At 38.0% G+C, this 15,875-nt stretch overlaps 1 protein-coding gene across 2 annotated transcripts in view; it reads right to left on the bottom strand.

The window, feature by feature from the left end:
- The window catches only part of LOC120527576 (insulin receptor-related protein-like), a 113,253-nt gene extending 101,705 nt beyond the window's left edge, over positions 1-11,548 (bottom strand). For both annotated transcript variants that reach the window (XM_039751148.1, XM_039751158.1), the window contains exon 1: positions 11,070-11,548. In XM_039751148.1, the coding sequence (XP_039607082.1) occupies positions 11,070-11,145 (76 nt within the window). In that variant the 5' untranslated portion in view covers positions 11,146-11,548. The remainder of the gene's footprint in view (positions 1-11,069) is intronic.
- Between the last annotated feature and the right edge of the window lie 4,327 nt (positions 11,549-15,875).

Here is a 15,875-nt window from a genome sequence, read left to right as displayed (position 1 = left end):
AGTAGTTATGTCACTAGCTATAGTTTAATTTACAGTAGCGTTATTCTTGTGAATACTCTATATAATTCATTTAATGGCATATGTACATACACATTTAGGCATGGAGTTCAAATGAGATAGGTAGTATTTATTGTTACCTGAGCCACACAGCCCGTAGACAGAAATAATGTCTGCAACAGCTGCACTGAAGATGGCCAATAATTACCAAGTAATAAGTATTTATGTACATTGAAAAAAAGAACACTAAAAAGGATTACAAAACATTTTTTCGCAAAGAAGATTGTGGTACATGTCACCTTATATAGTTGTGAATAACACTTTGAGAGCCTAACTACAAAATACAGTATTTTGCAATTGATTAGGAAATGTTGGACTTTATATCTGCTTTTAATAAAACTATTTCATATCTAATGTGCAAAATCATCCATCCATCCATCCATTATCCAACTCGCTATATCCTAACTACAGGGTCACGGGGTCTGCTGGAGCCAATCCCAGCCAACACAGGGCGCAAGGCAGGAAACAAACCCCGGGCAGGGTGTGCAAAATCATTCCATTTCTGTTTTTATAATTATTTTTGAATGCTATATTGCTTCACTTTGACATTATGCTGTAGTGAGATCAATGTTAAACTAAATTGGGGAATGAGACTATAATATAAAGGGGAGCACAGAGAGTATCAAGCGTCCTGGGTTTCTACCACTTCCTCAAAGATTTACAGGTTAGGTTTATTAGAAATAATTAATTCCAGTTTGAGTGTGCATGAGAGTGTGTGAGAAAGGACCCTTTAGTGCACTGCCCTCCATGGCTGTTAACTAAACTGCAACCAGTCATTCTTTGATGGCCTCTGTCCCCTAGTGACCCTGAATTCAATATTCAATGAGTTTCAGAATATAATATTGTGTAACAATAAAAAGTAAAAGGGAACTAAAAGGGAATATACTTTTTTTGTAGTCATTATAGTTGTTAATAAAGCCTTTAGATCCTCCAAGCTGAGCCACACCAAGGAGTTACTTAAATTTACAATTGCAATTCACAAGGAAAAGATAAACCTAAACAAAATTTACACTCCACCCATGAGCCAAAGAGCCATCACGTCCAGTGCATTTCCTCAAAGACACAAACATCCGGTAATTTCTAAATATATATTCAGCATGAGGTTATTTTTAACTGATACAATTATGAGTTACTCTGCAATATTCTGTTAATAAGGCGAATTTTTGACTTGTTTCTAAAAGTTTTAGCATTTTCCCAAGAGTGTTACCAAAAGAAATGGCTCTATATTGCCTTTAATTATAATTATAGTTCTAATTTGTATGAAGGGATTAAAAAAATAACCCAATTAAAGAAGAGAAACGGTATAATTAATTCACTCAGGGCCATGAAAAGCCATTGGATCAATGGCATTTTAAAATAACATTATCAATATTTAAAATAATTTTAAGTATAATGGCATAAAGCAGAGTTGGGACTACAGAATTGTGAGAGGATGTGTAAAATTTTCTTAATTCAAATAGTAGACTTCTTTGTCTCTAAGTATTGTAATACTTCTAGCAGCAAGCTGGGGGCATGTCATCCATGTTAACCGCTTAGCCCAGTTGGCAACATTATTGACAGCAAGCAAAAGTAGGACTATGTAAAAACATACTGTATGTAGTGCTAAAACGTGTCGCATTTGATTTTACTGTGCATTATAATAAAACACTCACTGTTCGTAGCTCATTATTTCAGATATCACTTAGTTCAAAGGTGACACTCACCTCACTCGTCTGGCATTATCAGTCACTTACAGTAGGTACAAGATGTCTCAATTCTTGGGTCCAGTGCAATACTATTCACAGAGAACTTGCAGTATTTCGGCTTGCTTTTAATTTCATTTTGCCTGCTTGTTTGACTTCGTTTGCATTCTTTATGGACTGCCACTGTCCCTGCTTGCAAAGCAACGTATTGTAATTTCCAGTAACACCAGTGTTCACGGTACCAAATTCATATTTACAGATATGTTATTTGTAGGAACTATTAGTAAATAATCATACATTCATATTTAGGATCAGGCTAAGCACCCTTTTATAAATGAGTCTTCTAGGTTTGTATCTCAGCTCAGGCGCTGCCTAGGTGGAATTTAAATATTTAGCCTGTAGGGTTTTGATTCCAGTTTGCTTACTAAACCCAAGCACATGTGTTTCAGTTAAACTGGAAACTCTGACTTGACCCCAGGTGAGTAAATGTGCCCTACAATGGGGTGACAGCCCTTCCAGGATTAGTTTGACCCTGACACCTTTACATTGACTTATTTGGCTGATGCTTTTATCTAACGTGACATACAACATTTGAGATACAATCGGTTACATTTCCTTTGTTTTTCCAGGTGAAGTGACTTGTTCATGGTCACACAATGTCAGTGGCAGGATATGAACTCAAAACCTCAGTGATTGAAGACCAAAGGCTTAACCACTGCACCATATTGCCTGCCTTTTGATTTGCACTGCCAAAATGGGCGCAGTTTCTCAGGCCTGGATAAGATTGGTAGGTGTGAGCATTTAATGTAAACTACAAGGCAACTGAAGATGACTTCAGATCATTCGTCTCAATGGATGAACTTCATTGAAGTGACTGGATTAACAAGAATGTACATTAATAAATGTGAGTATGTTACGACAGGTCAACTGACAACTCTGAACTGGAGTGCGATGAGTTATGTCCACGAGTGGGCTCTGAAATGGACTGGTGCCCCTTCCAAGCTTGGATCCTTGTCATTATTGTGACCTTATAATTGGATTAAATTGATCTGAAAAAAGACGAAAGGATAGACTAGTCATAAAAAAGGGAGTGCAGAATACAACATTCAATATAGCTATCAAAGGGAAATAATCACAGACATGGGGAAGTGTTGGATGGAAATAGCAATGGAAAAGAATGAAAAAATAAAAGGTAACAATTGTAATATCTGCCAGTGATTTTTTTTTTTATTATTCAATAAATAGATATTGTTTAAATTTTAATATACAATAAGAAGCAGGAATCTAACAAGTTACACCAAGCCAGGTTTTCAATAAGAAACATCGACAAAATATTAACATTTAAGTTCCAGTGACAATCTGCCACCAATGTCGTCATCCTGTAAAAAAATACTGTAACCCTCATGTAAATAATCTCTGTGGAAGGATAAGTAATCAAACAGTGATCAGCAGTCATTATAGAAATTAGGAATGTAGAGGTTGAACCAACCCTCTACATGTATAATATGGCATACTAACTCATTCACAACAGCCACTGATGAATTACAATTCAATTTAACATCATGTGTTTGGCTGCTAGAGTTTACACGTGTAAAGGGACATTCAAAAAGAGAACTGCCCATGACTCAATTCAGTTTTTAAGGAGTGTGAAGTAGCTATGTTGTCCTTTGAGTAACTGAACAATGAATCATTCTTTCATTTTCCACCACTGGTCATATGTGGCCAAGGGCTAGTAATGGTACAAGACAGGAACCACTCCAGTACAGTATACCAGTACATTATGGCATTCATTCACTCTTAGCAGGCTGATTTATAGTTGCCGAATTAACCTAACACTCGCCACTTTGATATGTGAAAGTAAAACCTTCAGTGGACTGAGCACTTTCCAAGGCTGTTTTCTGCTTTGCGTCCAGTGCTGCAGGGGCAGCCTCTAGTCAGTAACCTTTCATTGGATTAAGGATTATTAAAAATGTTATGTTATATGGTAAACTCAGAACAATTAAAATTTAAAATATAGCAAAGGGGTATATGAAGAGAGCTGGCACATGTCTGTGCCTTAACATACACAGAGTTATGATCCATAATGTTTGATTCCTAGACTGTGGTGCTGTGATTTCAGGACTGTTGAAAGTGTTTGCTTGTTCTGTTTGATTGTAAAATGTAAATTAAAGACTGAGGTGTTGCAGAGGCTGAGCAGGTCACTGTAAATTAATATTATCATGATGGGAAATCTACTTTATATAATGAATAGACCTGCAGACATTCAAAGCCCAATATCTGGTCACAGTCCTTAGCAATTTTCAATTTACTTTCAGGACAGCTTACTTAGGACTAGATATGAAGGAATGCCAAAGTGATAAGTGTTGAGCGGCTTAACTTTCATCTTGGAGTATTGTGAGCTGTGTACTTTGACTAAAATAGATAGATCTTGAATGTTGCTTTCAGGGTCTGCCTGCCACTACGTAGGGAACAAAAGCTAAAACAAAAAAACCTGCAAATGCGTAAATAAGGGTATACTGTAATATCTAGGATGATCAATTTGGGGCAAATGCAAACTACTAAACCTTATTTTAAATGCCTTACTTATTAATAACAAACAATTAAGATTTTTACTGTTCTTATTGGAGCTAATAAGTGTACAAATGTTAAAAAAGCAAAGGCAGAAGCGTGATAGCCTTATACATCAGAGTACAAGTATGTTTATCTTCATAACACATGTAACTTCTTTGTGCAGCAAGGACTGTTTGCTGTAAGCAGTCGAAATGGTCCCTGCATGACCTCCACCCAAAATGCCAGCTGTATCTACCTGCTAAACACCTGCGACGCTTTGGCAATGAAACATACACAGATCTGCTTGATGGAAGGCTCCTAATGGTCCTTTGTTGAAACATGCTGAGTGAAAAATGAGCTCTGTTTATACTAAACAAGGAAGTACACTGTGGGGTCCTAAGGTGTAAGTGTCAAAAAAAATATATATATATATACTGCTCAAAAGAATTAAAGGAACACTTTTAATCAGAGTATAGCATAAAGTCAATGAAACTTATGGGATATTAATCTGGTCAGTTAAGTAGCAGAGGGGGTTGTTAATCAGTTTCAGCTGCTGTGGTGTTAATGAAATTAACAACAGATGCACTAGAGGGGCAACAATGAGATGACCCCCAAAACAGGAATGGTTTAACAGGTGGAGGCCACTGACATTTTTCCCTCCTCATCTTTTCTGACTGTTTCTTCACTAGTTTTGCATTTGGCTACAGTCAGTGTCACTACTGGTAGCATGAGGCGATACCTGGACCCTACAGAGGTTGCACAGGTAGTCCAACTTCTCCAGGATGGCACATCAATACGTGTCATTGCCAGAAGGTTTGCTGTGTCTCCCTGCACAGTCTCAAGGGCATGGAGGAGATTCTAGGAGACAAGCAGTTACTCTAGGAGAGCTGGAGAGGGCCATAGAAGGTCCATAACCCATCAGCAGGACCAGTATCTGCTCCTTTGGGCAAGGAGGAACAGGATGAGCACTGCCAGAGCCCTACAAAATGACCTCCAGCAGGCCACTGGTGTGAATGTCTCTGACCAAACAATCAGAAACAGACTTCATGAGGGTTGCCTGAGGGCCCAAATGTCTACTGCGCCCTGTGCTCACTGCACAGCACCGGGAGCTCAATTGGCATTTGCCATAGAATACCAGAATTGGCAGGTCCACCACTGGCGTCCTGTGCTTTTCACAGATGAGAGCAGGTTCACCCTGAGTATATGTGAAAGACGGGAAAAGGTCAGGAGAAGCCGTGGAGAATATTATGCTGCCTGTAACATCGCTTAGCATGACTGGTTTGGTGGTGGGTCAGTGATGATCTTGGAGGCATATCCATGGAGCGACTCACAGACCTCTACAGGCTAGACAATGGCATCTTGACTGCCATTAGGTATCAGGATGAAATCCTTGGACCCATTGTCAGACCCTACGCTGGTGCAGTAGGTCCTGGTTTCCTCCTAATGCACGACAATGCCCGGCCTCATGTGGCAAGAGTATGCAGGCAGTACCTGGAGGATGAAGGAATTGAAACAATTGAATGGCCTTCACGATCCCCTGACTTAAACCCAATAGAACATCTGTGGGACATTATGTTTCGGTTCATTAGGCGCCGCCAGGTTGCTCCTCAGACTGTACAACAACTCAGGGATGCCCTCATACAGATCTGGGAGGAAATGCCACAAGACACCATCCGTCGTCTCATTAGGAGCATGCCCGACGTTGTCAAGCATGCATACAAGCTCATGGGGGCCACACAAGATACTGAAAAGCATTTTGAGTAGCAGAAATTAAGTTTTTGAAAAAATGGACTAGCCTGCCACATCTTCATTTCACTCTGATTTTAGGGTGTCCACACAATTGAGCCCTCTGTAGGCAGAAAACTTTTATTTCCATTAAAAGACTTGGCATCCTTTTGTTCCTAAGACATTGCCCTGTCGTTATTTGTATAGATATCCAACTTCATATTGAGATTTGATGTATCTAATGTGTTTCTTTAAAGTGTTCCTTTAATTTTTGTGAGCAGTGTATATATATATATACAATGATGATGAAAAGTGATCACTCTTTTATTTCTGGAAATCTTATGTTTAAGGGCAATCTGTATACCTTACCAAGTCCTAAAATTAGATAAACCTAACCTTAGGTGATAAATAGTACAAAAAAGCTTTTCCTTTCCCATTATTTCCTAAACAGAAGGTAAGCCAACAGGCAAAGTCACATGTAAAAAATAAAGTTAACCCTATTAGTTTGTAACTGGTAGAACCACATTTGTCAGCTACAACAACATTGACAGTTGCTCACAATGCTTTACTATTAGTAATATTAGCTAAACATGTTTACAAAAAGAAAGTAAAAAACAGTAATTTATTACAGTAGAGAATCTTAATGTCCAGCTTAATTACAATCTTAAGACAGGATGGCTTGGGGGCAGGGAAATAAAAACTCCAGTTGGCCGGATTCTTTTTTATGTTCAGTAAAATAATGGCAAAACAAAATCTGCTGTGTCTTGTTGATCACCTGGGGTTAAATGTGTTTTATCGTAGGACTATGTGAGGAGTAGATCTTTGTTATGTAAAATCATAGAATTAAAAAAGGGTATGTTTACTATTCAGAATAACTGTATCGTGCACACTGTAGGTGATGTTCTCATAGTGACCAAGGATGTGAAAAATACACAAAAAATGATGTTTTAACTAAATAAGTAATGTATACATTCACATTGCCCCAGTTTTGACGGGCATGTAGTTGGAAGGACACCACAAGCAGACACGGGGAGAACTTCACACAGACGATAACTAAACGCAAAATTCAAACCCAGCATGCTGGAGATCCCAAGGGGAATTTTGCCTTTTAACAGAAACTTAAGAAATATATCAAAAAAACAACAACAATTCTCCAAGAAATACAAAAAGTGAACTAAAAAACTTTTGATTTTTCTAATACTAAGAGAGCAGTTATAGTGAGGCATTGAAAAGACATATTGCCATTGGTGTAAAGCAGCCCCAGTAACGTTTATGAGTGTGTCAAAGAAAGGGTTTACAGCATTGTTCGTAATGGCACTCAGCTCTGTTTTAATTCTCCCCTTTGCTGTTACCTCCAGTAGGTCGAGACTGTGTCCCGTAACTGAGCCTTAATTACAGCAACACCACAAACAAACAAAATCATACTGGCCATCACAGAGCTGTAGAACATGTAGAGGATGTCACTATGAACATTAAAGGAACACAGTCTCCTAAAAACAAAAGAGTCTGCTCTGCCCTTTCTTGTATAGTTCCTCTGTGTTACTAGAACAGTCCTGCTTGTCAGTGATGTGAACCCCCAAGTACCACCTCCACATCCACTCCCTGAACAGTGCCCTGGAGTAGAAGCTATTTGCTGTGGTGCAAGTCAATAACCAGTTTCTTTCTTTTTTTGCTGATATTTAGTTGCAGACAATGCATCACCTGACTCATATCTATATCTGTCTGGATACTGTATTTGTATATGCATATACAGTATACAGACATATTATACAAAGTATATAAAAACTTCAGTTAAGAATGTGAACTTGACCATTTTGTGCTCAGATTACACAATAATTGTGTGGTTTCTCAATAAAATTCCAAATAGCTGCATATAACAGATAACAGAAAAGCTATCTATCTAACATTTATTTCTTTATGTATGGTCATTATTTGTTACAGGATGTGTGCTTTTTATATTATTTGTTTGTCGTTGTTTGATGTACTTGCAGTGTTTACAGATGTAGCTTTTACAATGCTACAACAGTGATAAAGGCTTCCTATTCTATCCTTTCCTATCAGGATAAACTCCAGCCTATTTATCCCTGCTCATGTAACAGTATGGACAAGTATATGATTGATTATAGAGAGCCTGTTTGTGGAAGAAGAGATTCCCAATGTTACCTATGAAAGTCACCCACCATGGAAGCTACAAAATAAATCAATGCCTTATTGATCATCCAGTGGCACTTTATAAAAAACAACAACACAGAGTCTATATATGTCAGTAAATGCAAGGACCAGTGAAAAGATGAAAATATGCTGGGTTCAGTTTATAATTTTAACAAAATAACCATACGTCCTTCAATTTAACCATTTACCTAAACCATTGATTGCATTGCAATGTGGATGACAGTTGGAACAAAAGTTGATCAGTTTAAAGCTGGATATCTGCCTAATGTGTATCTCTTTAGGAAATTAAAAGTAAGCCCACAAGAGCACATTAAGAACATGGAAACTCCACAAAGACAGCGACCAGGCTGGGAGGCAAAGTCAGATCCCTGTTAGCTGTGAGTCAACAGTGTCAACTACTGCATGTGTCTGAGCATAAGCTGGCATCAGACTGACAAACTAATCAGATGTTAGAGCTGGAAAGCATCTTACAGGGTTGCGTTCATTCAGTAGTGTTGAACACAAAAATTGACAAAGGGGTTACCAAAAAATTATAAGCAAACAGAAAAACTATTTTGATATCTTTAACAGAATTCATCTCTTGGGCTGGCGCCCTGCCCGGGGTTTGTTTCCTGCCTTGCGCCCTGTGTTGGCTGGGATTGGCTCCAGCAGACCCCTGTGACCCTGTAGTTAGGATATAGCGGGTTGTATAATGGGTGGATGGATGGATCTCTTGTACTTTTGCATTTGTGTCTTTTGAGTAGCCAGAACTTTTGAGATAAAGCAAGAGGAAGTTGGCCTACATCTGGTATATGTGTAAGGGATGTAAGAAGACATGACACTCCACAAAGCAATGTTTGCATCTAAGCCTGGACCTTGACAGTGACAGCGTTTGCAGATTGTCATTCATGTCAAGCACCTTTCTTTATATGAGAAAATATCAACATTGTAATGTGTTTGCACAAGGTAGATTATGAATTAACTTAACAAGCAATTTGAGGTTTGTAAATGAAACATAAAACCTCTGAGAAATAAACAGTTGAGTAATTAACATGAGGGATTTTTTAAGTTACATGTGTTAGAAATTGTGTTTTTTCATTAAGATTTATGAAAACCTAACTTAATACTTTATATTATCAATTCAAATGAATAAAAATGGGTTATTTTAGGAGGCTCTACTTGCATTTTGTCGAATCTTCATCTTATGACCAGTGCTTTATTGCTACTAAAAATTAATGACTGATGTAAAATTCCATTTATCCATCTAATTTTCTAACTTACTTAAATCAAATCTAGGGTCATGGGAGTGAGAGAATCTCCTAGCATCACCGAGTTCAAGTGAGCAACTCACTTGAGATGGGGACCTGAGGGAAACCACATTGACACAGAGAGAACATCTGATCTCCACACCGATAGTAACCAGGTTTGGATGTGAATACAGTCTGCTGCAGCTCTGGTGCTGACAAATTACCGCTAAGCCACCATTAAGTGAAACTCCACGTTGATGCTAACAACTTAACAGGGCAGTGCCTAATGTGTTGGACATATTGTGAGATGGGATAGTGCTCATTCTTTTCCTACTCCACATTAATCCCCTGCACTGTAGTTTTTGCTGATGGATGCTTCATCTCCGACAGATATCCCCAGGTCAACCTAACATTTCCAGTTTATTCCTAAAGAGTTTAATAAAAAAATCTGTAAATGTGGCTGCTCTAGCTCATACTGTTTTTCACTAAAGATATGAGGCTATGCGGCTCATTGTTCTCCCACTGTGCATTGCTCTCCTTCAAGGTAATTTTGACTGCCCAATAGTCTATTATATTCTGATAGTTATTGATCAACTACAATATGGTAGCATAATATTAATAAGTAAATAAAAATCGTACTTATACTATCTCTTTTAATTCGTGAGTTATATATGACAGACCATAGATCTCTGGCTCAGTACCTGCCTGCAAGTTTTAGCTCCTGTCAGTTTCTAAATAAAAGCCCAATCTTTGCTGTCACCTTGTTATGTTAATCGTTAGTGATCTCACTCTGCCATGACACCCACCCACCCCCATTTCTAATATTCTAGGTTTTGCTTTGCTGACAACATCATCAGAATATTTAGTGGACTCTTATTTCTTTCTGAATATTTTATAGAAACAGACACTTGGTAACACAGACAAACAGAAGCAAATCTGAACAAATTAGATTTTGGTGGCTTTGATATTTGGAAATTGTTGGCAGGAGGAAAAGGACAAAAATGACTAAATGCAGCAGGCTATCACTTAAGGAAAGAGTTCAGTATAATCAGACTTAACAACCAAGTGAAGTAAAGTTATCAGTAGCAGTAATTGCCTTCTAATGAAAACCAAATAGTCTATAAGGAAAACTTGCCGCCTCTGTGCCCCTCTAGGAGCGCAGTATGAGAGCACTGTTATAGGCAGACAGAAAAAGTAAGTGGCAATTTAAAACGTGCTAAATGCTGCATAGAACTGAGTTTATTTATGTATTTATTACCGCAGACTGAGCCCAGCAGTAAAGATTGTAAAAGTGGAGTACAGATTCCAGTAGAATTTTTTGGCCTCTGACTTAGGATACTATCAGAATGAATGGTCTCCTCTAAATACTCTGATTAGAGAAAGGAAACATGTCAAACAGGTATTTCTCTAGTCTATAGCAGTCAATTCTTCAAAAAGAAATGCATATGAACTATGGGGTGCTACCTCTACAGCAAGGAACATCAAAAGTAAAGTGATATCCGTCCATCCATGACTTAACCCTTTTAGTTGATCACAGGGTCTGTGAGAGCAAAACAGCCTACTCTAGCGATAAACCAAGTTTGGATCGCCTGATCAAAAAAGAACAACCAAAAAACTGTAATCATTTAAATAATGAAAAGGTCACAACCATACTCACTTTCTGTAGCAGACTGATGCAGTACAAGACACCAGATGATGAAAAAGAGTGTTAGCAAACTCCTTAGCCCGATCATCAGTCCTTAAGATGTTAGTCAAAAATGCTGAAATGCTGATTTAGAAAAATAAAAAAAATGAAAATCTCTAGACTAAGTGGGGGAAAAAATCCTTTCTCCACTTCTTGCCTTGAATCCAAAATATCAATTTTTTAGTGCATAATCAGGAGTCTTTAGAGCAGTGCAACAATTGCAGTGAACTTTGTATGAGTCCTTTGAAATCAGGACAGATCTGTGGTGAATAATAATCATTGGAAAACCATCACATCTGCTATGTGTACACTATTCTTTAGTCTTCTGTACATTCTTTAAGAGCCCTAATGAAACAAGTGCACATGAAAAAGCAAATAGGAGATGTTATTTGAGTAGGGGAAGTACTGAGCTTTCATCAGCCATGTCACCCAGAGACAGTGAATGATATTCCTATTGGTTATGTGTCCCACCACAAAGGTCTGGTGGTAGGGGTGTCAGGGGTTGGGCTAATTGTGTTCTGCACTGTTTACCCAATAATATTTACTGTCAAACCTGACTGGTAGTCCGTTATTGTGTAAACCCTGTCACCTGAATCTGATATGAAATCGGGAGGAAGTTTCTCTCCTCACCCCCCTTCTTCTTACATGAAATTTGCATTTGGAGAGCAAACAAAAAAAATGATAACAGACATCAAAACCTGTTAATGCCCCAGCAACTTTCCACATGTTTACTTACTGCAAATGCAACAGAGAAAAGAAGTCGGTCCTAGAACAGCTGTCCCTTTCTTGTTAAAGAAAGTAATTCCATTCACAAAGGGCAAACACTGCATTTCAACATAAAAAAAAAACTTAAGCTGGTGTACTGTACGTCCACTTAGAGTCAAACAGCAGGCTGTTCACATCTAATGGCGTGTTGCTCAATAGGAACATCAAACACCAGACATGTGAGGGAGTGCAAAAAAGGGATTTGTTTTCAACATTGCATATTATAAATAATATTTTATCCTAATAATGTATTTTTATTTCAAAGCCATGTACCTTATACAATACATACATATTTTGACACTCCCCTCTCCCAAGTCTACTCATTAAACTCCATTGCTAAAGTTATTCACCTGTTGCTTAAAGGCTCACATGTTTTAGCTTGCACTTTGATCTAATTGCCTGCAACTGTATTCTTATTACATTTCATTCATAAGAATCATGATCCTCCCAGCATTACCATATGCCTTGTAAGGCATTTATTCTACTGCAGTGCACTGCTCTGTTTCCTTTACTTAGGTACATCTGGGCCTGTAACAACATCCTGGAGCCGGGAACCTCTTGGATGTTCTCTTTATTTTGAAATGCACCTTATAAAGGTGTATTCTGTGAATGGCACTATATATGGCAACAGGACAGTCTCTCACTTTTAGCTGGAGATGACATCAATGCAGAGTTAGCAGCATTATGAAATGGCATTTTAACATTTCAATAAGCAGCTTCAGTGCTAGCTGCAGAGCAGCCTATAAAAAGGTCAAATTTACCATAGCTGAACAATCACCATTTGAGTACAGCTAAAGCAAGCAGTCCTAAAAAAGCAATGAAATGAGCAAGAAGCCAGTGGGTCAGAGTTACATTACACATAATAAAAATTGATTCATTAATTGAAAAGTTTGGAAATGATGCTTAACTACAAATGGTGATTACCGTAAATACTCGCTTTTAAGTTCTCCTGCAGATAAGTCGGGGCTTGATTTTACCGTATAATTTCCAGTATTTTCTAATGTCGGTCATATAAGTCGAATGCGGAAAACTAATGCGATTGGTCCAGGAGATTATGATATGCTAATGCCCACCTGAGAGAGTAGCCATGGAGCCCACTGCCTTTATTTATACGCATTGTGCCTACGTGACCACACAGTAATACCCAAACTATTCCGAAGCGACATTTCCACTGTTTTGTGTTTTTTGTATCTCACACCCTCATACACCTTTATCGTAAGAGCATCCCTTATCTACGGAGCGTGCAATCAGAAGAAAATATGAAGCTGGTTTTAAATTAAAAGTCGTTAAATTGGTGAAAGAAGCTGGTAACTGTGCTGCTGCAACAAAATGCAATGTGTCTGAGAAACTGGTGTGAGATTGGAGGAGGCAAGAAGATGTTAAAAAAAATTAAGTGTCATATTTTTGAACGGGCGTATAAAGTGGGGTCTGATTTTATGATCGATTTTTCTGGTTTCAAGACCCGACTTATACGCGAGTATATATGGTACATATCTTTACTTTAATTTGAAAAATTAGATTAGAGAAGACAACATATACATATACAGTATACTGTTGAGATGTGCCAAAGGTTTACAGTAAAGGTATTAACAATTGAGTACAGCAGTTACACCTTGCTGTGTCCACAAAAGGAACATGCCATTAGATCCAAAGTTACCCGGTTGAAGACACCAGCCTTCAGAATGACTCATCTTAAGAGTGTTCCCAAAGTAGAGATTAAAATCAGTATCAAGAAGATAAGGCAAAGCCCTCCTAGTCAGTAACATGGATAACTTCAGACTACATTTCAAAGTCTGGATAACACATTTAAGCTTCAGTTGTAATGTGCTTTTATATCTCATTCACATACATCTCCAGACCCCTTTTACCTCCATCTGTTCATATCAGATGTAACCAGTCCACCATTAAATAGCATCTGAAATAATTTAAGATGGTCCACCAAAATACCCAAAATGCCACAATACTTGAACTCGCCATAACTGGCCATGAGATGTGATAATTGTTTTAACTTAAAAAGCAATCAAGGCTGACCAGTTTTGAATCATTTCCACCTTATCTTTATTGTTGCTCCAGATCTTCACCCTTGCCAATCTAAGATGAGCTGTTCCTCCAATACAGTGGGAGACAGCTTCATTGTCTATAGTGATCATAGTGCTACCAGCTGAGTACATCAATATTTACTTTATTTTACTTTAAATTCCTCAAAGTCTCCTACATTCACAAGAAATTGTGGATGTAAGGCAGCCTTCGGATCGCCTGTGCTTCTCTGTGCTTACTATATGACATCTCTCAAGTTCACACCTCATCCGAAAGGCAACTGAGAAGAGCTGAAGATCAGGTCAGTAATGACAGCAGCATATCCTCAATTTAAAAATCCATTTAAAAAAGCATTTAGTAACTTATAGTAACAAGCCAGAGGCCAAATCTTGACATTAATATTTAATAACAAAAAATATTTTTTAAAAGAAAATAAAGGTGTTATTGTATTGTATAGAAATAAATGGTTAATTCAAAATTGTACATTCATCAATTACAATATCTGCTTAATCCATTTCGGAATCGTGGTGTTTGCTGTGGAACATGAGATTAACAAACACTCTGTCCATAATAAAACTTAAAAGAGCCAATGGCCACTTTAGAGTTGAGGCTAGGCATAGTGAATGTTTAAATCACTTACTGCTGTGCCTACAGCACTTCCTGTTAACTGTCATTGTTAAAATGCACTTAAGGGAATAAATTCCACTGAAAAAGGTGAACTAACAAGAAAATAACTAAAGACAGTTAAGCGTTTAATCCTATAACAAAAATAGATATTTTTACATTTCATATAAATGTAAATCTCACAGTACTGCACTTTAATAAAAACATGAGAAGACCAGTTAATTAATCAGATTTAAAATGGCTCACTGATTGCGAAAGGCTGGAAGGTACAAAAACCTGCAGCAATTGTGGGAACCACTAGCCTTTAGAAAGCTGTTGTGGTTATCAAAAACATCCATCCATCCAGCCATTATCCAACCCGCTACATCCTAACTACAGGGTCACAGGGGTCAGCTGGAGCCAATCCCAGCCAACACAGGGCACAAGACAGGAAACAAACCCCGGGCAGGGCACCAGCCCACCGTAGTTATCAAAAACATTTAAAGGAAAACTAGCTAAGGTAAATCATGTATATGTGTTTCTTATGACAATAAGCTACATTATATAAAATATAATATTCCCTCTGTAATATTTGTTAATATTTTTAAACACACTATTAGTAATGAAATGTAATGTTTTGCAAAATCACAAAAATCTATGTGTTGAGTAACTGAGGGATAGAGGAATATAGAGGAAATTGCCTTCTGTAGGTTTGACCTCTTTATTTCAGGCAAAAAAGTGGAGAAGCCCTACCCACTTAAGAAGACAAATGAAAACATAAGCTTCAATTAAAATCTTCCATTTAGTTAGAGTTTTCTGAAGCTCATTGTTGGTAGTAAATTACTAAGTAAATAACAGTTCTTTAATGGCATTTTATTGGGTTCTGTTTCCTCCTAGATCTGTTGCTTGAAAGAGAAGCATTTCATTCTGTAAAGGAATTTTTGGCCTATGAGATAAGTGCTTTTGCCATCGTCACACACGTGCGAGTAGGAGGCAGCTAAAGGGCCTGAGTAATTGTAATAAAACATCCGACCAGGGGGCGGCGGAGTGCGCTGACTGTCTTTCTCAGTTCCCTACAGACCTTTCCCGGGAAATCCTGTAAGGTTCCGGCGCCTCAGAAGACGTCACTTCCAAAGCCGGGCCCTTTGCTGACATCAGTTCCTCTCCAGACCTTTAAAGCCTCCATCTTGGGCTACTGTAGTCAGTTCTGTTTTGGACTCTGTGATATGCGCATCGTGTATTTGATTCATAAAACCCTTTTGCAGCTGGGAAAAACAATATATGGGTGGCTGCCCCAAACCTTTATAATGTGTTGACTCGTATTTATGACACCATTAAAGAGATGCCTAATATGTGGACAAAGGAGAAATATTT

This window comes from Polypterus senegalus, chromosome 1, assembly GCF_016835505.1.
Source record: "Polypterus senegalus isolate Bchr_013 chromosome 1, ASM1683550v1, whole genome shotgun sequence".
Classification (NCBI taxonomy): Eukaryota; Metazoa; Chordata; class Cladistia; order Polypteriformes; family Polypteridae; genus Polypterus; species Polypterus senegalus.
This window is presented reverse-complemented; position numbering and strand designations above follow the sequence as displayed.